General features: G+C 33.0%; 2 protein-coding genes across 2 annotated transcripts; one reads left to right on the top strand and one right to left on the bottom strand.

Annotated features, from left to right (window-relative positions):
* Positions 1-72: 72 nt before the first annotated feature.
* Positions 73-3160, bottom strand: LOC131657174 (isoliquiritigenin 2'-O-methyltransferase-like). Its single transcript, XM_058926652.1, has 4 exons — positions 2693-3160; positions 1595-1908; positions 526-590; positions 73-431 (listed from the first exon to the last, which is right to left on the bottom strand). The coding sequence occupies exons 1-4, from the start codon at positions 3157-3159 to the stop codon at positions 138-140; spliced, it is 1140 nt and encodes a 379-aa protein (XP_058782635.1). The 5' UTR covers position 3160; the 3' UTR covers positions 73-137.
* Positions 3161-19477: 16317 nt separating this feature from the next.
* LOC131659760 (GDSL esterase/lipase At2g03980-like) lies at positions 19478-21317 on the top strand. The gene is made up of 5 exons (XM_058928906.1): positions 19478-19721; positions 19822-19946; positions 20115-20360; positions 20780-21038; positions 21130-21317. The coding sequence occupies exons 1-5, from the start codon at positions 19478-19480 to the stop codon at positions 21315-21317; spliced, it is 1062 nt and encodes a 353-aa protein (XP_058784889.1).
* Positions 21318-27979: the final 6662 nt, after the last annotated feature.

The raw sequence follows: 27979 nt of genomic DNA, 5'->3' as shown, positions 1-27979 counted from the left end.
ACAAATATAAACATAATGCATATAACTTTTGATTTTTTCACTTTACTCATCACTTATTTTAGCTAAGTAAAATCCTCTCAAGATCCGTAGTTACTTACATAGTGAGTAGACTTACACTTGAACATGTATTGATTTAATTATTTATAAAATTCCATCACTCCTAGGGCAGAGAAAGCAAGACAAACAACATGAAAACTAGAAAAGCCAGAGAATTTGCATAGCTTTTCAAATTCTTTCTCTGTTCTTTCAACACCACCATCTAGAAACATGAGATTATCAAAGCTAGTAATCATTTTATCTGCTTTTGTATGCTGAATTTCTTGAGGCATTATGAAGTCCACAACAATCACTTTACCATGTTGTGGCAAAGCATTGTAGCACTTACTTAGAACTTTGAGACAGTTTTCATCAGACCAGTTGTGTAGTATAGCCTACAGTCATTAACCAACCACAATGAAAATGTTATTGTTACTTAATTTATTATTTGATGAACTGTATATATCATAATTAATGTTATTGACTAACCTTCAATAATATGACATCACCTTTTGGGACACTATTAAACATGTCTCCTTCAACATGCTCAATCCCTTCATAGAAACAATAACTCTGTCATTAGTGATATACATACATGTATACATTCTTCTCTAATTCTATTTATAAATATATATTTTTTTGATTTGTTAAATCTGATCTAAATATTGTTAAGATATATTAATTATTCAATATGTATAAAAGTAAGGGGATCACTAACGAACATGTCTGTCCCATAAAAAAGAGGGGACATTGCAAAGCGGACATTGCATTGGGTGTGAGCCTACAATATTGATTTGCTCTGCCAAAAAAAAAGAAGGACGGGGCATGAGAGAGCTTTGGACAATGCATCTTTAAAGTTTAAAAATTGTAATAATTTATGTTAATGGTTATGTTTGCGAACGGAAGGTGAAATATTAGAGGGTGCTCCCTAAAATCTATGTCCTTTCCAAAAAAAATACGGACAACACAGACATGTCCAACGAGACATATTTATTTTGCCAACCATAATAAAGAGTAAACGCAAGATAGTATTAAAGACATTAAGATAGAGGACGAGGAGGATGAAGGTCCTCTTTTTTTTATGTCCCTATACTAAAATTGCAAAAATATATAAATATAGAAGTTAATTCTAGTTTGACCCTTTATTTGTCTTTATTTATAATTTTGATCTATCCATTTTTAAATTTATCATTTTAGTACACCGATTAATTTAAGATAATCAATTCTACTATATAATTATTGGGGTCCTTTTAAAGCCAACAAAATTTTGAATGGACTTTGTCCAACACATGAATTATTTGCAAATCCAACACATAAATTATTTGTACCTAACAAAATTTAAATCAAATCACATTCTCAAAACTCAAGCTTCAATATTAAATCAACTTCATGCATGTAACAAGTGATTTTAATTATATCAAGATGTACATGTAACACTCCACTTATTCATCTTTAAATAATAAAATTATGCCATGTTATTAAATGGCAAGAAAAGGGATATTAAGGAACATATTACTTTTTAATTGTCAAATGCTAACTTATTGGAAAAAATACATACCTTGATAAATTGGAGCATGATGTATTACTTGAGGCAAATCAAAATTAATGCCTTTTATAGAAGGATACTTAGATATAATCATATTCAAACTTTGCCCAATTCCTCCTCCAACATCAACCAACAATGATATTCCTTCAAACCCTTTGTATTTCTCCAATATCTTCTTCATTTCTATTGTGCAAATATCACCCATTGCTCTATTAAACACATGATTCCAAGCTGGATCAGATTGTATTCCTTCATAAACAGCCATTCCATGAACTTTCATGTATAGTCCTTTATCACAATCTGACAGTACCTCCTTAACATTGGTGCTGCCAACATGAAACATAGCATCTTAGTCAGATTAACATTAATGCGAATATCAGATATCGACAATGGCGCTCATATGTCGATCATTATTTTAAAATTGACCTGGTCACCAAACTAGTGAGGGTATTGGATTACGGGTTTTTTTGTCGAAATTGAATCATTTGTCGAACCGCATAATTAAATCGAATTAAACTGGATAACTCGGTTGAATAAATCGGTCTTTATAACAAAATTATAGTTATTAAACTAGTTGAACCGGAAGACTCGATCTTTAAAAAATATCATAACACCTATAAAATAGTATAAAATATAAATTCAAATAAATTTTAAAGAAAGTTTAACAGTAACATAAACTGAATAAAATTAGTTTTAATAAATTTAATTTTAAAAACAAATTTTTTTATTTTAAATAAATTTTAAACAAAGTCTACTTACATATTTTTTTAATTATTTTAAAAATTATTAAAACAACGTCATTTTGTTTGAGAAAAAAATAAGTATTTCAACCGTTTGTTTTCTAAAATAATTAGTTTTTCGATTTTTACCAATTTCGATTGGTTTTGGCCGATTTACACAGATTAAATAACTTTCTCGATCTAACAATCAGGTCATATCGATGACCCTTTCGATTATCAATCCAACCGATTCGACTGACTGATTCGGTTCAATTTTTAAAATCCTATTGTTAACATTAGTAATAATTTAAAAAAAACAATTAAATTAATATAATTTAGTGTCCAAACAGTGACACGTGTCGAACACGAACACGGAAATTTAAGGACTTACAATGCATCGATTAATTTCGGGTGATTCATGAATGTTGAGAACAAAGCAACAGACCCATTCTTCTCATCATTGACAAAGTATTTACCAGCCAAAGACAATTCATAAACTCTTTCACTCCCACCTTCATCATTTGTCCTTGTGGAACAAACAAGAAGATCATGGCTTGCAAGAAGACACAGCATTCGGTCAAGTCTTCGAGGAAGTTGAGGATGTTGTTGTGTTGTTTGTTGTAGCTTTGAAGCAACATAAGATGCTGAAACACATGGTGGATTTGCCTTATAAATGATCTCAAACAAGTTTAGTTCGATTGAAGCTTTCAATACTGAAGTAAAAATCATTGGACCACAACAAAGAAGCATAGCAGAGAGACATGCATCATCATCATCATCATCATCATCATCAACATTCACTGCTTCAAGTGGTGAACATATTGGAAGATCATGAATATCTTCATAGTTAGATCCCATGATTTTGTTTCTTTTGGTTTTTATGTTTACTATGCATGTTGGTAACATTCATGTTGTGTATATATAGATTTATATCGTATGTGTATGAATCTTATTGGTGTCAAATTATTAAACTCTTGTAGCATTTGTTTGTTTTCATGTGTTTGTTGATGAGTGTGACTGCAAAATGCAATGTGCTGTGAAACTATTGGTGTATGAGATTTTCTTTGAGCATATATGGTAACTTTATTAGTATGATTAAGTTGATATAAGATGACATTGAAAATATCTTAAACATAATGTTATGGAAATACATTGGCCGGCTTGAATAGTACACAAATATATATATATATATATATATATATATATATATATATATATATATATATATATATATATACTATGACCATTGCCAACAAAAACTAAAAATAGAAAATAAAACAAATTTACATGTGTCGAGTGGTAAGGGTGTGGTCCTTCTTGAACAAGTAAGGAGTTCATATTTAGTTTTTGAGTTTTTCTTTTTTTTCATATCCTTTAAAAAATGTATCAAATTGATAAAAAAAAAATTGGCGGAGGTCGTCGAATGGTTATGAGTTCTAATGCAGTGGGGAGCTTCCAATACGACAGAACGAGGGTGGACTTGCAAAGTAATTAACACTCCTACTTAAAATGTTTAAGTCAATAAATGAGTGAAAAAAGAGTTTTCGCATGTCAGTGAGAGAGTACCTTAAATGACGTGTGTTGTGTTTTATGTAAGACATACATTTGTAATTGTCTCCATGATATCTGACGCCTTATGCGGGTGACGGTTCAATCAGATTAAGAGTGGGAAGTGTGTTTGAGGCCGAAATCATGTGCCCTCAACTGAGATGAAGATTCACCTGTTCCGTGCGCCTTTCCGCCTAATGCTTGTTTTAGGGTCTTTTGTCGCGGGCCTTGCGAGCGCCCAAGAACAGTCTCCATATTCTAAAATCTATAATTGTGTAAAACATGAACAAATACAATGAATTGGAACACTCTAGTAAATAGATAGAATCAACACCATGTTACACGCCATACACAGACAATAAGTTGTGAATAATAAAAAATCAATTAAATACAATCAAGCTCAAAGATTGAAAAAAGTAGTTACTTTTTCGTTAGAATCGATCATGCACGCCGCAATCTCATCGAACATTGCACTACAACACGGAAGGCCTTCAAAAGCGCTTATTTTGGGCTTTAAAAGCGCTTTAAAGTGTTGTAAAAGCCAGCACTGGCGTAGGTAACAAAAGCGCTTTTGAAAGCGCTCTGGTAGACCCCCCCCTATAAGAGCGCTTTTTTCAGAAAAGCGCTCTTGTAGACCCCCCTATAAGAGCGCTTTTCTGGAAAAAGCGCTCTGGTAGCTCCCCCTATAAGAGCGCTTTTTCCAGAAAAGCGCTCTGGTATCCCACCCTATGAGAGCGCTTTTTCTGGAAAAAGCGCTCTGATAGACCCCCTATAAGAGCGCTTTTCCAAAAGCGTTTTCGTAGGTTGCGTTTTTTTTTATTTTTTATGGTTTTTATTTTTAATCTTTGGCAGCGCTTTTTGTTATAAAGCGCTTTCGTATGTGGCCCTTTAAGAGCGCTTTTTAAAAGCGCTGTCGTTGCTAAATGAGGTATTTTAAAGTGCAGCCTGTAATTTAAGCCTCCCAGTTCGACCTGTAATATTTTTGACCTGTAATATATTTTCAACCTGTAATATTTTCGACCTGTAATATATTTTCGACGATATATTTTCAACCATAGGTAGGACAATATATATATACTAATATAATACCATTATAATTAATATCCAAAATTATATATATACATCATTATAATTCCTGTCAAACAAACTATTCTCTGTAACATCAACAATATTATACTTTAAATATTGGCAACAGTATGAACAAAGTTAGTAACCATATATCCTAGAGTACTATAATTTGACACTTCAAATCGACACAAATCCTACATGAATAGCTGATGAATATAAAATTGACACAAATCCTCTTTGATTTCTTCCAACTTAAGTTTCATGTAAGAAGCAGCACGAAATTCGTCAAAGTACTACAGAACAAAAACATAATATGAATGATTTAGTTAAATGTAATAAATTATAAGAATTTATCTAATTAAGTTATAAATCCATACCGTGATTGGAATCTCTAATTGATTCATTTAGAGAATTTCTTTCATAAATCTCAAAACATAGTATCCGCAATCTGAACTGTTTCGCTGTATCGGACACTACATAGAAAAACAACTAACATTTTATAGCTGTACGTCTTGTTTTATCAAGTAGCATAAATATTATAAGCAAAATTGTGAAAAATAATGTACCTGCACTTTGATCCAAGTAATGTTGTTTGATTTTGTCCAGGATGCCTGTGCGTCTCGTTGACTTCGGAACACTTGTATTGATCTAACAAAAATATAAAAGCAATTATTTAGATCAATCTCACAAATAATTAAATATATAAATATACAAGAATATTTAGAACGATCCCACTTACAAATCAATCATTTCCTTCATAGCCGGATAATTGCTCCACTCACCATCTACCGAATTCAGAAAATATACCACTTCTCTTATCGGGTTGATAGCAAGCAACAACCAGTGTGCTCTATAAATTAAAACAATAGGTTATATGAAAATTTTACTACGCATAAGAAACAAAGATTAGATGAACCAAGAATGAGAAACTAACCCTACTGGTCGGGTATTATACGCCCAAAGAATCAGACTTTTTGTATTGCCGGAGGACATGAATCTATCGACTAAGCGCTGTCTAACTGATTCCGGTTCCGAAGCAATTGTCATTCCGCTGCAATGGGCGGAAGACACGAAACGGAATCTGTTTGACAATGCAGTCCCGCGCAACACTCTGTCATGCAACAACCTTAAATAAAAACATAATAAACATATTAGATTATTTTCATTGAAATGTGTAAATAAATTGTTCGACTAATTAAATAATATATCGGATGAGTGAATATTACCGGATGTATGAGTGCATATTAGCGACGCCTAGTTGTTCATGCGTAAAAACCTCTTCCAAGTCATCTATTGCAATATGTGACATGAATTCAACACCAAAGACACCTTCATCCATATTGATATTACGGAGAGCACCATCCTTCAAATCGGACATATCAACAAGTGTTCCGAGCGTCGTCCGGTATCGAGGCACAAAAGCACCACCTTTTTTTGCCGCTTGCTTCGGAGGACCCTTAGATGGTACGCTACGAACTTGTTGTGTCACTTGTTGTGACCCCGAGCAGATGCCTAAAAATCATATAACAATTGGTAAAATATAAAATCATGCAGTTTTTGATTCAAATTGTATATTAACACCTTAAATGTACCTCTTTTAGTGATGCAACAGACTCCTCCTCTTGTAAAATCCCTTTACCTTTAATTGTGGGTTTTGTAGGAGTAGTCTATAATTAAAATGTAAAAAATAATTAACGTAACGGTGCAGAATTGACATTCGAAAACTAAATGATTCATAATGGTTTTCAATATACCTCATCACCAATGATAATGAGCTCCGAGGGCCATGCAACAAATGACCCTATTGCATCTCGCATCAATGTTGTCTCTGAGACCATGTCAGATACCGGTAGCACCGCATCATGATCTAATACAACATCAACTGATACTTTCAGGTGTCCATCCGGGAGCGGTCTATGGTGAAGTAAATCTCCCACAGTGTTGTGCACTTTTCCCTTGCCAACTAGGCGATAATTCGGCGACGATAAGTATAGTTGGCAAGAAGAAATGCCCTAAACCAATAGTAAATATAAAGTCATTATCATTAATAAAATAGAACAATTTTTAAGGAAAAGAAATTTATAATTACCTCGGGAAGTTTTCTTTGACAGTTGAAACTAGCTTTATCACTAGTTTCTTTCACCGATGCAGTATTGCACTTTTCTCTCATATACATATCTTTATCTCTTTGCAATTCAGAGATTTGTGCTTGCAATTCCTGCAATTTTTGCAACACTTCTTCATTGGAAGGATTTCTTCTCCTAGGATGCTTGTAAAAAGAGGTTGGAGTCACACCATGACCCTTACCCCTCACCCGACCGGGATACTCAGGAGCATCTAGTGCTCTACTAAGTACGCTCCTATCATCCTGGTCCTCACTGGTGGATACCGATTGCGACAAGGTCTCCTGTAATTCATTTACATTTCAATAATTATTAGTGGAGATAAAAAATCATTTATATATTAAAAAACATTTGATTTAATTAAAGACACAGTATTATACTTACACATTCAGCATAAACTCTTTGAACATCGGGATCGACAGCTTGATTCTTGCCCACACGAGCTTCCTTCCACAACACATGTACAGGAAGTGAGGTTTCCTCACTTTTAGTCTCCTCTAACTATGCATTGACACAAATGATAAAATCGTCAAATAAAACACATTTAGACAATTAATTAAAACGCATTTCTATTTACTTACAATTTTATCCTCTAAGCGTGCATATCCCAAACGCCCTTTTTTGTATGGATACGCGGGTTTTGATGCTCTCGCACTATTTGTGGCACTCCTTTTCCGAAAAGCTTCATCTCTTTGCTCTAAAAACTTAGCCCAATCTTCTTCATCAATGAATAGCTCATATTTTTTTGGCCGTCCCGGTGCCTCTTCAAGAAAGTTTCCATCTTTATCCTTAAGATAGGTGTTTGTCAAAAAAGCTTTCCACCCTCTATATCTTTTTCCGGCCAAACTAAGTATGTAGCGTCTACGCTCATTTGGTATGTCAAAAGTCCTCTGCAAAAAAACATACGCATAGAGTGTTTTAGTATAAGTAATTTAAACAAATTATCGTCAAGATAATAAGAACAACCATATATGATACCTTAAGCTCGTCCCAAATCGCTTTTTTTTTTTTGCATCCAACTCTTCGCTTTTCAGATTGCATTTAGCTACGGAGACTGGAATATGCATACGAACAAGTGTACCAATATTGCTTGTCAACTTTGCAGAATTAGGACCAATTGGTTGGTTATCAGAATTCCATTCCAAATGGTATATTAATCCTTGGTCTCTATGTCGAATGATTCCCTTCATAATGGTGATGCCTCGTGCAACTTCTTTTGCTTCAGTATCAGGTGGAGCATTTGTATCTGGAGCATCTCTTTCTTGAGCATCTCTTTCTTGTGAGTTTTCTTGTGAGTTTTCAGGTGGAGCATCTCTATCTGGAGCCGTTGAACCTGTATCAAACAAACTAAAGCACATTAGTACACTATTAATAAGATAACAATCTATACAAGTCAAATGGAAGTCAAACCATGCATGTACAAGTAAATCGGAAACGAAATCGGTGAAATCAAAATAAGCGTCAAAAAAAGAAAGTTGTCGGAATTGAACGAAATTTACATGGCTATGGTAAATCGTCCCCACGGACTCAAAAATAAAGTCGGTTTTCCGAAATTCAGACCCTAAGCCCGACTTTTGATTACGGGCAGAAGCAAAACCGATAAAAAAACAGTCCCGAAATGTAAAGATAAGTGCATGAGCAGCTCCGGAATCGTCAAAATAGTATAGTTACATGTAAAGAAGTAGACAAACGGATACATGGTTCAAAAGTTATGTACAAAATGAAAATATGCACCAAAATTGAATAAGTATACTATTGAATAAAACAATCGGTACAAATTGAATAAAGCAAATTAGTCGGAATATGTATATATGGTTGAAAAAAACTATACAAATTGTATATATAACAATCGGTACAAATTGAATAAAGCAAATTAGTCGGAATATGTATACTATTACCTTTATCACTAACGTCTCTTTCTTTTCTTGGTAGGATTGTGTTCTACGCGTCTCTTAACAACGCGGACGGTTGGATTGATCCAAATACCCTCATTATGATCATTTCTAGTACAAGATTCATTCTCATTTTGATCGTTTCTTGTACAAGATTCAATGCCAACACCAATATCACCTTGATCTTCAATGTTTTCATCAACTACTTTGTTAGATAAAAGCACTATAGACCATTTCATACTTGTCGGATCATTGACATAGAACACTTGTTTAGCTTGAGAGGCTAGAATGAAAGGCTCATCTTTGTACCCTACCCTATTGAGATCCACTTGCAAAAATCCTGACTTATCCATTCGTATGCCACTATTATTTTCAACCCACTTGCAACCAAATACAGGAATCTGAAACTTCGCGTAATCAAACACCAAAATGCGCTCGATAACCCCAAAATATGACAAATTTGCAAATTTCGGATTTAAGTCATTCGCACTTGATATGTGCATTGCTTCAGCTACCAAGGTAACACCACTATTTTGCATAGTACTTTTATCATCCTGTTCTTTGGTATAAAATGTGTATCCATTAATTGCGTATGCGCTATAAGAAAACACAATTATACTTGGACCATAGGCTAAACATCTCAACCTTTCTGTTACTGAAGCAGGATCTGAACGATACTTTGAATAAATATGTTCCCTAAACCACGGTATGAAACTTCGATTGTGCTCTCGTACTATCCAGTTATCATTTCTATTCGGATTTAAATCTCGGAGAACAACCTTGTGCATTTTAACATACGGCTCAACCTCAATCTCATTGTGCAGAACATACAAGTGCGCTTGATCCCGTTCGACCATTGATACTGTCACAACTTTATTTCCAATTAGCCTTTTTCCTTCTTTTTTTCGACAATATGAGATTTGGGGAGTCCAATTGATTGAACATTTGACAGATATTCAGTACAAAACTCAACCGCTTCTTCAACAACGTATCGTTCGGCAATACAACCCTCCGGTCGACTTCTGTTTTTCACGTACCCTTTTAATGTTTTCATATAACGTTCAGCAGGGTACATCCATCTCATATAAGCTGGTCCGCACAATTGTGTCTCTTTCACAAGATGAACGACTAGATGAACCATTATGTCAAAAAACGAGGGAGGAAAATACATTTCAAGATCACATCAAGTAACAACTATCTCTTTTTGCAATGTTGGTAAGATCGCGGGATCGATCACCTTACTGCAAATTGACCTGAAGAAAAAACACAGTTTAGTTATTGCGCTTCTTACTTTTTCTGGCAGAATAGAACGTATACCTATTGGTAAAAAATGTTCCATTATAACATGGCAATCATGCGTCTTCAAACTCTTTAACTTGAGGTCTTTCATGGACACAAGTCTTCTAATATCTGAAGAGTAGCCTTCTGGAACTTTAACTTCACTGAGGAACTTACACAATGTTTTCTTCTCTTTTCTAGATAGAGTGTAAACAGCAGGTGGCAGATATGTTCGTCTTCCTTTCGTCACGGGTCCCAATTCAGTTCTCATCCCCATGTTTACCATGTCATTCCTTATGTTAACGCCATCCTTAGACTTTCCTTGTATATTGAGTAACGTACCTATAACGCTGTCAAATACATTTTTTTCAATATGCATAACATCCAGGAAATGTCTTATGTACAACGACTTCCAATATGGAAGTTCAAAAAAAATTGACTTCTTCTTCCACCCACCCTTGACAAGTGAATGTGCAAAAGGCTTGCCAAACTGAGTGCTCACATCTTTAACCTTTTCAAAAATTTGATCACCTGACAAAAAAGGCGGGGCTGTACGATGTTCGGCCTTTCCATTGAATGCTTTTCTCCACCCACGGTAGTGATGATTAGAATTTAAGAATCTACGATGGCCGAGAAAGACATTCTTTTGACAAAGCTCCAATCGTGTCGTATCGGTTTCATCTTCACAAACAGGACACGCTTTTTGACCTTTATTGCTGTACCTGGATAGATTTCCGTATGCTGGAAAATCATTAATTGTTCCAAACAACATCGCCCTCAAGTTGAAACTTTCTTTCCTATACCCATCGTAAACCTCCACACCGTTCTCCCACAAAAATTTTAAATCTTCGATTAAGGGTGCCAAGTATACGTCTATGTCATTCCCTGGTTGTTTAGGCCCAGAAATTAGCATAGATAACATCATGTACTTACGCTTCATACATAGCCACGGAGGTAGGTTATAAATCATAAGAATCACAGGCCAGGTGCTATGCGAGATACTTTGAATACCATGCGGGTTCATTCCATCAGTAGACAATGACAAGCAAAGGTTTCTTGCTTCTCTTCCAAATTCAGGATAATCAGTATCAACTTTCATCCACTGTGGTGAGTCTGCCGGATGTCGCAACTTTCCATCAATAATTCTTTCATCTGCATGCCAAGTCAAGTGTCTTGAATCGGTCTCACTACGATACATGCGTCTAAATCTCGGAATTATAGGAAAATACCATAAGACTTTAGCCGGAGACAACTTTTTCTTATATCGAGGGGCACCGCATTTAGGACACTCATTCAACGCTGCATACTCATTTCGAAACAAAACGCAATCGTTTGGACATGCATGTATCTTATCATAGCTCATGCCAATAGAGGATAACATCTTTTTGGCTTCATACGTTCGATTGGGAAGAACATTATCCTTTGGTAGCATATCTTTCATAAGGGCTAATAACTCTGTGAAACTTTTATCCGACCACCCATTGTCCGCCTTTAAGTTGTACAACTTTAACACCGCAGACAATCTTGTGAATTTTGAACAACCATCATACAACGGTTTCTCTGCATCGCTTACCAACCTCTCGAACATTTTGGGACAATCCTCAAGATCTTCTTCAAGCGCTTCTGCAATCTCTTCGACTCGATCGCAATCGTATGTGTCTGTGCAGTCTTCGTTTGAAGCATACTTCCTATTACACCTCAACTCAACATTCTCGTTACTTTTCTCACCATGCATTGTCCAACATGTATAACTTCTATCAATTCCAAACCGTAGTAAATGCGATGCCAACTTATTCCCGTCAACCTTATCCCCATAACAGCAACCCAAGCAAGGACACGGCATTCGAATCGGGTCTTCGGAGTGCGCAACCACAAACTCAACGAATTCCCATACCCCTTTCTCGTACTCTTTCGACAATCGGTTTGAATACATCCATGTCTTATCCATGTCTTAATTAAGCTAAACAAATGCTTCTTGGTTTCTCTATCAGGTACTAAGGAATTCTGTCAAGAAAATAAATAGCTATCATCATTATGTCTTGATCAGAATACCTAATGAGATCTTATAAAGTGTGAATAATAGAATACCTAATCAGAATACCTAATCAGAATACCCGATTTCTTAAAGAAGACATTACCTTATTTCAAGGTAATATAAGTCCACAAACCAAAAAACTGATTGAGAGACACTAAATTGAAATTAAATAGAACCATAAACAATAAACTATAAGCAGAAAACAACAAACTATAAGCAAGAAGAAAGGGATAGTAACCTGAGTTAGACTTGATGTGGGAGATGGGTAGGTTTGAATCGGCGTTGTACAAGTAGAAACCAGAGACTTCAAAGTAACTGTAAAATTAAACACACACACGATGCAGTTAAATACACCACTACTAACAAATATCAAAATAAACCCAATCTAGAACTCAATTATTTAAAATGATATGAAATCAATTATCAATTAACTAGTAACTACAAACAAGAGAAAGAACAGATGCATACATGTGTACCACGGCTCATGGTATATTCCAATTAAGTTCAAAAGTGGGCAAAACAATAATTAACTCATGGTTTTATCATGCTATTAGTATCCGGGAAACCACAACAACAATAGTAAATCATGGATTTATTGTTAAGTAAGCTAAACAGAAACACTAATTATTCACGAAACTAATTGAAGAAGAAGATGCTATTGAATCTTATCTTAAGACATATTGAAATTATATAAGAATATTATAATAACAATTCAATTTGAATTGAAACTAATTAGACATGACATATTAGACACAATTTCTAACAGTTTATAACAACTACTAAGCTATGTCAAGAAGTTTAATAAGTTCTCAAAGATTAGAAAAGTGTTGCTGCCGCGTATGAATTTTACAATTCCTAATCAAAACATATCATTTATCAAAATTACTAGATTACTTATAACAACCGGAACCTTTCAAAGGCAAGATTCACCTCAAGAAACTAATATCAGGCAATTACTAATTCAACAAATTCCATAGATAGTTTATCACCTCAAGAATCTAAGAAAAGAAAAATCTTTTATAGCTATGTATCAAAGATAAAAACAGAATTTCAACTATAAAAAACATATGAATAAACACTAAAATCATGTTCATATATATATATATATATATATATATATATATATATATATATATATATATATATATATATATATATATATATATATATATATATATATATATATATATATATATATATATATATATATATATATATATATGCGTGTTTTTTTATTTTGTTTTTAGCGAAACCTATACCAGCGCTTTTTCCTAAAAGCGCTTTAGTAGGGGTGCTGCTAAAAGACAAATTTGGCGTAGTGTCGTGTGATAAATCATGCTTAAACATATAACATTAATAAATCTAACTTGATAGGCCCCATGGAACTATACAAACCAAATATTGAGAATATGGTTCTCACATCATCATCGTTGCGTAGTTGCATGCTGGTGAAGCAAGCACGTTCATAATTGCCTATGGAAAAATGTTAATACTCAACAATGACTACACCACTCTTATATAATCAAGATTGAGATACAAATTCATTTGGCCTAATTTGTGCTTCAGACCAAACAATGTAACCTCAATATTGATCTTGAACAAATAAGGAGAGGTTCCCTTGTTATAGTAAATTTCAGTTAGGTTAAAGTTTATTATGACTAGGTATGGATATGAAGAGTTTATTGTTTTTCTATTGTAAATTGTTAATGAACAATTCACATCATTTTATATAACTTTATATACATTCGAATCCATAAAAAGTGTTCATGCAATCTAGATCACACAAACAAAAATTCCAATGACACATTTTAAATTATAGAATTCAGACTATGACAAACACTCTTGTGCTTATGTGCGGATTATAGAATTCAGACTTTGTCAAAAATCCCTTAATTTGGGTTGGGATTATAGAACTTCAACTATGCCAAACCCCCATTTGTTGGGATCCAAATTATAAATTTTGAAATTTTGTGTTGTAGTAAATAATAATTTAACTAAAAAACGTCTTTGGTAATGACACATTTAAATTATACTAAAACATAGGCAATAACCTAAGAAGTATCAAAAAATAATAATTGAACCAAAAATATCCAAAATATAATGTAAAATGTCAAATTGAATACATTATAATAGTGTATACAAAATACCACTAAATTTGAACAAAACGAAACCAACCTACAAATTGCATCCTACTAGGTCACATGAAAACCATTGCCCCCCATCTTCATCCTCTTCAATTGAAATGCATCATTGATAAAAATGTTTTCACGAGGCTTAGTATTTTTGTACTCTTAATCGATCTCCCGTGCATAAACACCTAGAAAGTTGTGATAAAACCACGCCTGAATAAAAGTATCCTAATCATTTTTGAACAATTTATTAAATGGGTAATGCTAACGAGTGCCCCAGGGGCACTGGTCAAGAGATTAAAAAGGTAAGTTAAACATTATTTAATAAAGTAAAAAGATATGTTTTTACCTAAAATATATGTATTAAATGAACTGAAAATATAAATGATTAACTTTTTTAAAGAAAATTAGGTGTATTCAATGCATTGAATCTAAAATATTTTCTTAATTTGGAATGCTTAACCAGTGCCCCTGGGGCACTCGTTAGCATGACCCTTATTAAATTAATACACGAAAATTTACCTAAGTGTCATATATTTTTCTAGTCGTTTCATTACTTATACTTTTTATTGCAATATTTATCTTCATATACAAGAAATCTAGTGTTGTTTTCCCCTAAACGTAGTCACTCGCCGTCTCTAGATCTCTAAAAAACTAGAGATATACTAGGTGGGAGTATGTGGTACTGTTGGAACCATGTGTTTGCAAGTTAATCAGGAAGTGACAATTCAATAAGATACATCACTGATGATAACTCATGTAGATGCATTGATGACAACTTGACAACAAAACATAAAGCCAAGTAAGTGCTACAACTATCTCAAGCGATCAAAGATGCACACCACAATTTGTTTAAGATCATATTAGATGAGTTAAGGTTTGAAGATCACTGTAAACATCCTCTAATGATGGCATTTAAATTGAAGATATCGCAAGCCTCATCTCCAAGAAGATTCAAACAAGTGCTTATATAATTGGTTTATTTGAAAAAGTCATGAAGCTTCATCATATGAAATAATGGAATGGTGAAATCTCGTCCAGTCGAGTCTGAGAGAACATTGTTTTCTAAAAACATAAAGTACGCTTTCATAAAGTAATATAGCTAAATCACATTCTCACTAAAACATATTTAAAACCACTATTTCTCGTATAAAACAACCTAAACATGTTTTAGAGCCTAACCAAATAAATGAGGAACTATCATAATGATTTAGACAAGTTTTTTGAATTGTCCAATTGATTGAACATATTCCCAATCGACTGGGTATTTCAAAAAATGTTTCAAAAAGAAGCTAAAAGTTTCTTAATTAGTTGGCTAGGGCTTGAAATAATTTTTAATAGATTTGAAGGTTAAAAAATATGTTCAGAATAGCTTTTAAGCGTGCGTATGTGTGAATTTCCTTAGTATCCTATGAGTTACTCACCTACTTTTAGAAAACTCTCGTCACTCAGACACGATCTGGCGAGCTTTCACACTTCCTCTCTTTCAAAACTGTGAGGCTTCTAAGATCTTTTTCCAGATACATCGATCAAATAAGTACTTCAATGGAATCATGAGTATCCTACTTTATGAGGCTTGATATGTCTCAAAGTTTGGTCACCATCATCAGAGAGTTGGAAAGTCTTTACCACCACTTCATAAATAATTAGTGTTGTCGTCATTAAAACTTCAGGAAGGTTCTTTTCTGGGATCATCAACTTCATACCTGCAAGCATATAGGTCCATATTCTCATCCTTTTGATGATGTCAACGTATCTCTCAGGGAGGTGGTAAAAGAAAAATAGATGGATATATAATTGGAGTGGTAAAAGAAAAAATAATCAAGGCACATAGATCATAAAGTATCACTTTAAGAAAGGGAATAGAAAGAACGATAAAAGGTACATAAAAATACTAATCCATGCATGATTTGTTTAAAACTCCTAGCTCAATTCTTATGAAGAAAAAGCTTTCTTTGGGAAGAGGTTTTGTAAAAATATCTACGACTTGATTAAAAGAGGTCTAAAATTCAAGTATGCACCCTCTTTTTCAACATGACCCTAATAAAGTTGTGCCTAAGCTCAACGAGGTTTACGCTGCAAGTTGTTATCACATCTTAACGGAAAATCTCCAAGATTACCACTGTAATCACTGAGTTGTTGTTTCATCCAGATAATTTGAGAGCAACAACTACCTGCAACAACATGTTTTGCCTCACTAGTGAATAGCATGACACTTGCTTGTTTCTTGCTATGCCAGGAGACAAGTGAGTCCCAAGCAAGTGACATGTGTTAATGTTACTTTTCCTATCGAATTTGCACCCAATAAGGCGCCATCATTGTTATTATCCATCTCCGGTAGAGAACCAATAGAGATTGGATCAGAAGACTTAGCGCTATCCACATATCTTGCCCCACCGAAACTGAGGGCATCCATATAACGCGTTCTCTTGGTTTTCTTGTTTTTCTTGGGTCGGGATACAACCTTTTTTTTAGGCCAAAAAAAATCAGAAAACTTTTTATATTTTATTATTTTTTTTGCTTTCTTCTTTCCTTCGTCACTACAGGGAACAACCTCTTCACTGCTATCGGGCCCACAAGTAGAAAGCAAAAAAGCAGCCGTATCTTTAGCATCAGAGCGTAAAGGTAAAGCGCCGAAACAATCCCTCACCTTTTACTGAACTTTCTCTACCTCTCTGTCAAAAGAAACTTCTTTAGTGAAAGAATCCTCCTGCTGAGTTGACTTGTCTTTCCCCTTCTTCTGATAGTCACTATCTACTCCTCGAAAAGAAGAATTATATTGACCATCGGATAAAACAGTGTCTCCTATGAAATCTTCTTCATCCTCCCTTTCTTCTTCCTTACCACTGATTTATCCATCAACGAAAACGTAGAGGGCACTCTCACCATCATCCTTGCTATATCCATACAAAACTTGTTCGCCATATTTTCATCAAGACAAATAAACGAACCAAAAGAATCAGCAAGACTAACGAAAAACTCGGCACACCAGGCATAACAAGGAACACCGTAAATACGAATCCACATCACCCTTTCCGAATCAACATCTGAAGCGTTCCATGGTCTAATGATCTTGAACCACTGCTTCCACCAAGTTGCACCTTCTCCTATCAGCTCACTGATGAACCCTTCCTCTTTCTCTTCAAGGAGACACAAATTGGCCCCTAAAGGAGTGAATTTGATAGAAAACATACCTTCAACTTCAAACTGAGTTTGGATATTGTAAGATGAACCGGGACACTGAACAACACCCACAAACGCCTTGGCCAATCTACTCTTAACATCTTCAAGGGGAACAAAGTTCTTGACCCTACTTATCTCCAGATAGAGCTGCTTGCCCGAGGAAACCGCATTGGCATAAGAAACTTCATTCCTGACTCCCTTTGAAGATGAACCTCCCGAACCACCAGTATCTAGCCTACTCCCCGGCCCGAAAGCAAACCTTCTCCCCTCTAAGCCTCCCGAACCCCCTCCACCCCCTGGTCTCCTCTTCCTTTCAAACCTTGGAACATTGGCATGCATCTTCTTTTCGTCAATCACAATATTATCTAACCTCACAGTCAGCATTCGCTCATCCTCCACGTTTGTAAACCGAGCAAAACCATACCTCTTACCGAACTTATTCGGCTTGGGTGGTATAACCACTTCCACCACATTTCCATGACACCCAAATAACTCAAAGACATCCTTAGCCCTAATACGATCCTGAATTTCAGAGAAGAGGATGTTGTTCCATAGATTGGACATTCTGCCGCAAAGGGTGAGTTCTCTCGGTGTTGCCTCCAATTTTTTCTTAGTGCTTTGACTTGACTGTCTCATTAGGTTGTTCTATTTCTAGATATTCTTTGATTTTCTTCAATTATTCTTTAAGAGATTTCGCAAAAAACTATCGACGTATTTTTATGAGAGAAAATCTTTGATTATCGTGCATTCAGAGTTTGTCATTAAGCTAGAAGTGAAGTTTGAAACGTTGAAGAATGATTTTCATAATCAAAGCCAAATAATCTGATAAGACCCTTTATTCAAACTTTTGTCGATGATGATGGCGTTGGTGATCTCCACTATGGTGATCTTTGCAATATGTTAATTGTGTGAAAGTATGCTTCCAAACACTTTGACAATCAAACTTGTGACGATCATAAGTGCAAATTTTAAGATATTGAATATTGTGTACATAAGTTTGAGTCTGTCGATAAAGTTTATAGTTAGAGTTTAGGATCCAAAGGTTGTAAAATACTCTTTGAGATAATCCTCTCGTGTGATAGGTGTCTTGAGATCCAATACTCTTTCCTATCCAACAGATAATGGAAAAATGACCACCTAAGATTATATGCGTCTCTGGAGTGTATCCATCCCATAGTCGGCTTTGTCTCTTAAACCAAGAGGTAGAAATAGGATGGGTCGGGTTAAGTTTTGTCAAACCTAAGTATTCAAAGAGTCCAAACCCTAAGTCTCACCTATAGTCTACATAGACTTATTTTTAGTCCTAAACCTAACCTTTTCGAAGACCTGATTGACCTAATAGCCTACTTCATTTGAACATTTATAAACAAGCAGTCCAACTAATGTTAAATAGACTAACAAATTAAAAGATTAGTGAGACTAAATATTTATTTTTATTGACTCATTAGAATTTACCTATTAGCATAAATTTTGTGATACTATTTATTTGAGAGAACTTATGAAAACAACATATATCAAAATAATTTATGATATTAGGATAAATTAATAATAGAAAATTTGTTTGGACACTACAACTCAAGTTGGAAGATGTCTACGGCTAATTGTCAAATCCTAGATATCATTTTCCCAAAACTAAAATTATTTTCAACATTTATATTTCATGAAAAAAAACCATATTAATTTGTTTCATTGTCCATATATGCTTCCTAATTGATTCACGGTTATTTGTTTTCAATAAAATTATACACCTTTTATAACAAAGTTGTTTAAATTATTTGATAACAAAACATAACAAAAACATTGTTAAAAAAAGTTGTCTAAGATATTTGACCACTAAACATAAAACAAACATTCTTAATAATCATATATAAGACCAAACATCATTCACCATTTTCATATATTTCTATTAAAAAAGAAATCATGCTTACATGTAAACTTTTTTGGGTTATGTCCCTTATTGGTCTCCAACTTTTGTTGGCAAATTGTTATTCTACAAAGAGCCTTGTTCCAGCTTTGTATGTTTTTGGTGACTCAAGTGTAGATGCTGGAAATAACAACATTTTGAATACAATTTCTAAAGCTAATAGATTTCCTTATGGCATTGATTTTAATAACTGCTCTACTGAAAGGTTTACCAATGGCAAAACCTTTGCAGATCTTATTGGTATCTCATAATATTATTATGATACTTCTTGAAATTTACTTTTTAATCATGATAGTTTCTTGGATCGCAAGAATTTTTTTTCTAAGATGATTTTTTTCAGCTATTAAATTAGGTTTACCAATGCCACCTCCATACATCGGTGTCTCAGCAACGGAAAGATATCAAATAGTATCGGGTATCAACTATGCGTCTGGCTCATGTGGAATCTTGAATTCAACGAGAAATGTAAGAAAAAAAAACTTAATTTACCGAAACAACTGTGAGAAATTTACAATAGCAATATTTTATCAGTTGAAATAGGATTTGCGGAAATTTACAATCTTTTTTATTCATTTAAGAATTGCTAGTTACTCATCATATGTATATATTTTTTTTATTTTTTGTGTGTTTAAGGGAGAGTGCTTGTCATTGGAGAAACAAATTGAATATTTCACCTCAACAGTGATGAATGATCTTCCAAGAAACTTTAAAACCAAAACAGAATTGAGGAACTACTTATCAAAATCTATATTTCTTTTATCAACTGGTGCCAATGATTATATTCTTAATTATTTTAAACAAGCAATGGGACCAAACAAAATGGTTAATCCTGAAGAATTTGCAGATCACCTTTTGGACCAACTTGGTTCAAATATAAAAGTAAGTTTTTAATTTGTTTTAACGACTTAGTATTAACAACAACAAAAAAGTTTCAACATAACTCATGATATTTCCGACCATATTCGCCGCATTTATCAATTTGAAGCATTCATACATTCGGCACTTTTTCAGTCATTTAAATATTAAATTGTTAGAACATTAAGTTAAATATTTTTTTGCTTATTATAAATTACAAATGATATTTAAATTAATTTTTATTTTATTTTGATCTAAGGACCGAAAAATGTCGAATGCATGAATGCGATAAACTTTATTGCAATGAATCTCATTTTTAATATTTCATAGTGTTAAGTTGTAATAAACTAGAAAAAGACCAAAATTTCAGAAAAATTGAAAATGAGATTCATATATATATTTTCTAATAAAAAATCAATTTTTTACTAACTTTTTTTCTTCAGAAAATTTATGATTTAGGTGGAAGAAAATTTGTGATAATTGGCATTGGTCCAATTGGTTGTATCCCAAGTTTTATCATAAAAACACCACATTCTCAAAATTGCAATGAAGTTATTAATCAAGTAGTTAAGCTCTTCACAAACAAACTCCCAAGAAAGCTTCTAGAGTTGAAATTTAAATTCAAACTCTCAGGATCACTATTCACTATTTTGGACAGTTTTAAATTGTTCAGGAAAATACAAAATTCCCCTGAAAAATTTGGTGAGTTAATAAATTACTAATTTCTCTAGTAAAAACATTGTCACATGTAATATTTTATTGTTAAGTAACACTTACATTTTTTAATGTTTAGGTTTGACAAATATTTGGGATTCATGTGTTGTGGAAGGAGGAAAACCTTGTGAAAATCGAAAGGAATATTATTTTTACGATTTTGCCCATAATACTGAAGCTGCAAATGAAATATTGGCAAATAGGTGTTTTGGTGGAAGACATATATGTTTTCCTATGAATATTGAGAAATTAGTTCATGCACTTTAATGTATCTACATTGTATGAGTTATTGATTGTATTTATATTGTAATAGAATATAACAATCTGTGTAGATTTTTGAGCAATATGAAAACTCTTTAAGGATTGTTTTGCAAAAATTGTAACACTTGCAAAATGGAAATCAAATGAAGAGGTTATTTTCCATTGAAATAAAAGGAAATTTCTGCTAAGATTCTTTGTTATTTTCCATTGAAATCCCAATTATAGAGATTATTTTTGTTGTCAAATATGGCGGAGGATATGAGATGGCATGAAACATATGAAGCATATAATAACAATGATAGAATGTTGAGGCATCCTAAAAATTCAGAAGCTAAGAAGAAATTTGACTTACACATACTTCGTTTGCATCAAATCTGCGAAATGTGGGTCTTGCATTGGCTATATATGATTTTAATCCATTTGATGTGATGAATGCAAATAATAGTAGTTTGTCAGTTGTTCTCATTCCATATAATACTCCTCCATGTGTATGCTTGAAGCATACATCATTTATAATATAAATGATGATTCGTAGTAAAAAAACACCAGAAAATAATATTGATGTCTACTTACAACCCTTAGTCCGCAAGTGCACAATTTTATTGAATTTACTATAAAAGATTATCGATCACATAGAGATTAATCACTAATTACCGATATCTGTTACTTTTGTGTTCATCTAAGGCGACACGATCAGTTTGTTTGTGTGTAATTAAAAATAAGCGGTTTAATTCAATTTAAATAACGAGAAACTATAACGTAATTTAAATATATCATTGCTACTGATGCAAATTGAAGTTTATTAATATAACAAGAGAATAGTTTTCGCAAAAAAAATTAAGTTTGAGGTGTCGCCCTCTGTCTCGTGTCTGATATCGGATTTCAAACCTGTAATCGTCCGTTGTCGCAAGAGAATAGTTTATTAATTCAATTACAACTTTGAAATCCCTTTTAGAAAATGATAATTTATTATTTAAAGATTATTTTTAGTAGAAAATTAAATTAAAAGTCCGTCCACTTAAATTAAAAATTAAATTTAAAGTTTAACATACTATAAAAAGAATTAATAAATATTTTAATATAAATTAAGAAAATTTATTTATAAATAAAATTAAAAAATATCTTTATTTTATATTATTCAAATATTAAAATAAAATAATTATAAACTTTAAACTATCATAGTTAATCTTTAGTTATATTTCTAAATCATTACTTTTATAATATTTTCACTACTTCAATTCGTTAAAATATATTTTTTTGGTTATCTTTTTAGATGATTGTTACATTTATGTTTCATATATTACTAAATATTACTAATATAATGTCAATTTAATAAATTATTTATATATATATATATATATATATATATATATATATATATATATATATATATATATATATATATATATATATATTTGTATAATAGAAAAATAATTATAATTTTTATAAATAATATTATTTTTAATAGTCGTAGCTAAATATTATATTAACTTTATTAATATTTTATTTAACTATTATTATTTGAATATTGTATTATTATTTGTTATTCATATTATTATTATTAGTGGTGGTTGAATAATAAATTATAATTTTTATTAATTATAAACACAATAGATAATTATAATTAGAAAATTCAGAGAAATGATTATAATTTTTATAATAGTTATTGTTGTATATTATATTAATAGTATTATTATTATTTTAATATTATTAGCTAAATATTATATTATCATATATTATATATATGGTGGTTGAATATTATTATTATTATTATTATTATTATTATTATTATTATTATTATTATTATTATTATTATTATTATTATTATTATTATTATTATTATTATTATTATTATTATTATTATTATTATTATTATTAGGAGGTGCTGGCTTGGTTGGGCTTGACAATGGAGGAGAATAGAAGGGCCATGGTTGGCACCCATGGAGCCGTTTTGGGGGTTGATGTGGTGGACCGCATTCGCCGCATTTTGGGTGGAGCTGTTAAATATTCTTTTATTGCTTTTTTATGCCTTTTAGTTTGTTGGTGTATTTGATTGGGTAGAAATAAGGTGGTGTTAAAAAATTGTGTATGGAATCCTATTGAAATATTGTTAGTTACTAAGAATGTTGGGTGGGAGTGGTTCTCTACTCTTGTTAGAGGAAAGGAAAATTGCACGAAAGAGACTTGGCTTGTCAATCTGTGCGTGTATATTGGTATATTAAAAAAGAAATCATGTTTACATGTAAACTTTTTTTGGTTATCTTTGTTTCGTTTCATTTTTTTTTTGTATTGAGTTGCATCATGATGACACATTTGTGACAATCTTAGGTTTATATATACTAGATTGTGACCCCTGCGATGCACGGTCGTGTCCATGGATTCTTAAGTGGTTTGGTGGTTAGGAGAAAAAAACATAAATAGAAGAAAATACTATGATATCTTAAAAAAACATAATTAAAATGATGTATTAGTGGGTCATTGTCATGTATACATTCAATAATTTAAATGGTGATAAAAATTAGTTTATCTGAATTGATAGTAGAGTTTACCTCTATTTGAAATAAGTTTTTTCAATGTCCGTTTAGACATTCATATTTTAGCGATAATATATCAAGAAAACTAAGAAATTGAGCCATATGTGGCTAGGGAATAAGTTCATTCACCGGAAATATATTAGTAATCATTATTGTGACACCCCACACATAATTGACTAGTATTTTATGCATGCGACGTTTAAAATTGATATTGAGTACATACAAAAGCCAAAAATACAAGAAGATCTATATTAAATACAACACGAAATTTGTACAAGAAGGTATAAAACATGCGTCTTCAATGGATCTACAGCGGAAGATGAGACCTGACAAGGTCTTCGAGCCATCACCACTTCAAAATCTTCAATCCAATCTTGCTACTAATTAGACACTTCTAAACTGCACCTGAAAATGATAAGATAATAGGAGTAAGATTACTAAGTCTCAATGAGTCCTCCTATCCTATGAGTCCACTCGGCTCTACAGTGTACATGCATTAGTAAAACCGAGTCTACCATTGGTCCGAGGTTTATCCTTTCATCTGGTGCAAGTACGGAGCAAACATATGAATCGCCCACCATTAGAGTTATCATCTCACAAGTGCACAAATAGTACAAACAAACATATATGCAGACCCATTCCCGTGTACAGGGAATCCATAAGTAGTAACAACCGGTCTACATAGGTTACACAACACACCCTCAATGAGTAACCAAGTGCGCGACATTTGGATCCTTATCAGACATACCATATGAGAGTTTGGATCCGCTTATCATGAGTACTAAGTCAGACTCCTTCCTTGAATTCTAAAGCAACATCATCCCACATCTATCAAGAAGGATGATTTCCGCACCCCGTACATGATAGTGATATTGTGGCATTATACCTGTCTGGTAGTACTAACATATGGTGGTCCAAATCTGAGGCCATGTACTCAAGTAACCTACCTCAGCAGCGCATAACGATCTACATGCGTATCCTATAGTTACAACCGACAGGTGTCTAAACAGGTCTCTACTGGGGTCATTGTTCCTCAAATCCTTCAAATCACACTCCTCAGGATGCTGAAATCTAAGAGTGCTACACATTCAAGGTTTACTTACTCGGAAGGCAACAATCCATACACGAAGAGTTAAGATTTCAGCTCGAGTTGCTATGCCATGCACGTAGTCACCCTCACAGTGCATGCATAAGAGATTATAAGGATAATCCATTTCGGATAGGAATACCATGGTTCCAAACAACAAATACAATTGCGATCATCCCGCTAACACTCCTTGTAGATGCTAATCCTCATTCACCTAACACGCAACGCCAAGTATAGTTCTATGGCCTCACTCGGGGTCAGATGAACCATAAATAGCAAGGTATTTAGGTTCGTTCTTGAGTTTCCCTTTTACAAAACAATAACAAAAATGTCAGAGTAGGAAGCCAAAGAAAGGAGAACAAAACTCTTTTACTTATTCGTCATATTTCTAGTATGTAAACCATTCATCATGCATGTAAGATACGTTTATGTTCTTGTTGTTGATGTTTACGTTGTTGTTGTTGTTGTTCATGTCTATGTTATTGTTGTTTTTGAACTTGAATGTTGTTGTTGAATGTTATTAATGTTGTAAGTTCTTATACAGTCACTTATGTTGTTGTTGAACTTATTTTGTTGTTGAATGTTTTTTATATTCGGTGTTGTTGTTGTTGAATGTTTAATTTTGTTGTTATTGAATCTATGTTAGACACATTGTTGTTCTTGTTGTTGTTGTTTATATGATGTTGTTATTGAATGTATATAAGACACAATTGTTATGTTATTGTTTTTTATATGTTGTTGTTGTTGAATGTGTATTAGACACACTATGAGATGTTGTTCTTTCATAACTTTTCAGGTGCTGTTAATTTCAAGTTTGGAGATGGAAGACACATGCCTTTTTGGTATGGCAGTTGGGTTGATTCTAAGCCTCTTATGCTTATTTTTCCAGAACTGTACGCCATGGCTTTAGACGATGGAATGACAGTGGCAGAGGCTGGCCGAACTAGCAGCTCTGGTTGGCAGTGGCAGAGGGACGCTATCCTCTATCCTAGCAATAGCAGCAGCACCGTGGCAGCATGGCAACATCTCCAGGATGTTATTTCGCTATCAGCTCCTTCTGCCAGTGATAAGGATGACTTCTTGTGGAGTCTTAATTCGGAGGAGACATTCACGGTTAGTTCGTGTTACCGCTGGTTCTTTGCAAAACTATCCGGAATTTCTTTACAGCATTCTATTGTTAAGGCTTCGGTGTTCATGTGGAAGGTTATTGCCCCTTCAAAATTCCTTTTCTTTGGGTGGAGGATAATTCATAACATAATTGCAACGAAGGATCATTTGCTCAAGCAGGGAATTTTAGATGATTCTGGGTCATTTTGTGTTTTTTGCTCTTCGGAGATTGAAAGTTTGAAGCACCTATTAGACGTGTGTCGGGTGGTGAAAGGTATTTGGGTGAAGGTGTTTGAATGGTTATGAGTGAGTGAGAATCTCTCTTTGGATGAATTCTTGAATTTTCCTTTTGCTTATGAAAAGATGAAGAATGGTGTATCGAGGAAGATAATGGGGGCAATTTGGTTAGCAACGTGTTGGAGTATTTGGTGTAAACGTAACGATATTATTTTCAACAAGGTGAAATTTAGTTTTCATTAGTGTTGGTCGGATATCGTTTCGAGAGCATGGATGTGGTTACAATCTAGTCTTATCTATCCTTGATTCTAATTGTAATTTCCATTCATGGCATATTCTTCTGCTTTCTTGTTTTAAATAGCGGTCTGTTTTTGCCTTTATAATCGGGTGGAGCACCCCTTATGCTCCTTTTTAATTCCTTTGCCAATTAAAAAAAAGTTATTGAAACGCTGGTATTGAAAATGAGATTGCTTTGAGATGCTAATGCTTTCAAGATTGCTGTTATAGATGTGGAAAATAAAATTATTTTTTCGTAGAGCTTCTAGTTTTAAGTTTATCCAATATATTATAGTTTTAAATTTTTCTAATATATTTTAAGCGAGACTTTCTCTCGTAACTGCTAAGAAAATTACTATTATTTTTTAATGACATTTTTAGTAAAAATTTATCTATTTAATTCACAGTTGTTTTTTATTTTTTCAAATATACGACAAATTATTATTAGAAACAGTAAAAACATAAAAGAATATACATGACAATTTTAGATATAAAAAAACTATAATTTTTTTCAAAAATAAGAATTATTATACTACAACAACTATAATTTTTAAGGATTTTAAAAATCGTATCGAATCAATTTTAAGTTACGAATGAACTTACTACTGCAAATGCATAGATATTCTACTAATTTATAATTACAAGTCAACGCAAATTTATTAATTTTATGACAATTAAAAGCATACCATTAACTATGGTAAAATGTAGAACTTTTTAATTTTAAAAATTCAATTTCAAATAAAATATTTTTTTCGATTTTAAAAATAGAGTTTTATAATTTTAAAAACATTTACATATGTGAGATATAAACAAATCTATTTGAATTTAAAATAAGATGACTATTTATGTGAGTATCTAAGACTGGATTCAAACCCAGGAACTCTACTTTGGTAAACCCGAAATAGATGCGCTGCGCTACCCAGCGTTATACCTTGTCTCCCCTACTTCTCTTTTGGTTATGCCACTGCCAATCGCGCGCGGGTAACCCCCGGGTCTGCCGTCCAAGGCCTAATAAGATAAGAACTATTATCCTTATGACCAAACAGCGATAGTTTCACAATCCCGACCAGCAATTTGTTGGGAGTAGGGGCATCCAAGTTTGCCCAACCTAGAGATCCATACCATAAAAAATGGAGGCAAGGTTCTCAATTTTTTTTAATGATCTTCAATTTAGTAAGAGTCTCTTTTATTGGGGGGTTTTGGAAGGGAGGAAGAAAATATTCTATAATTCACTTCTATTTTTTAATTTTTGACTGGTAATAAACTGACACATTTTTTTAAATTTAATTAAATAGATCAGATATCACTTCGGTTGGTTCAAACAACCGTGGTGAAATGTGTTATTCTGAAACATGAATTGCAATTTAACTTATCTATTCAGTTGCCATTTTTTCATTTCATCGTTGAGGAACTTTTCAACCCTAAAA

Source organism: Vicia villosa, linkage group LG3 (assembly GCF_029867415.1).
Source record: "Vicia villosa cultivar HV-30 ecotype Madison, WI linkage group LG3, Vvil1.0, whole genome shotgun sequence".
In the NCBI taxonomy this organism is placed as follows: domain Eukaryota; kingdom Viridiplantae; phylum Streptophyta; class Magnoliopsida; order Fabales; family Fabaceae; genus Vicia; species Vicia villosa.
Note: the sequence above shows the minus strand (reverse complement) of the source record. Positions and strands in the feature narration are given on the sequence as shown.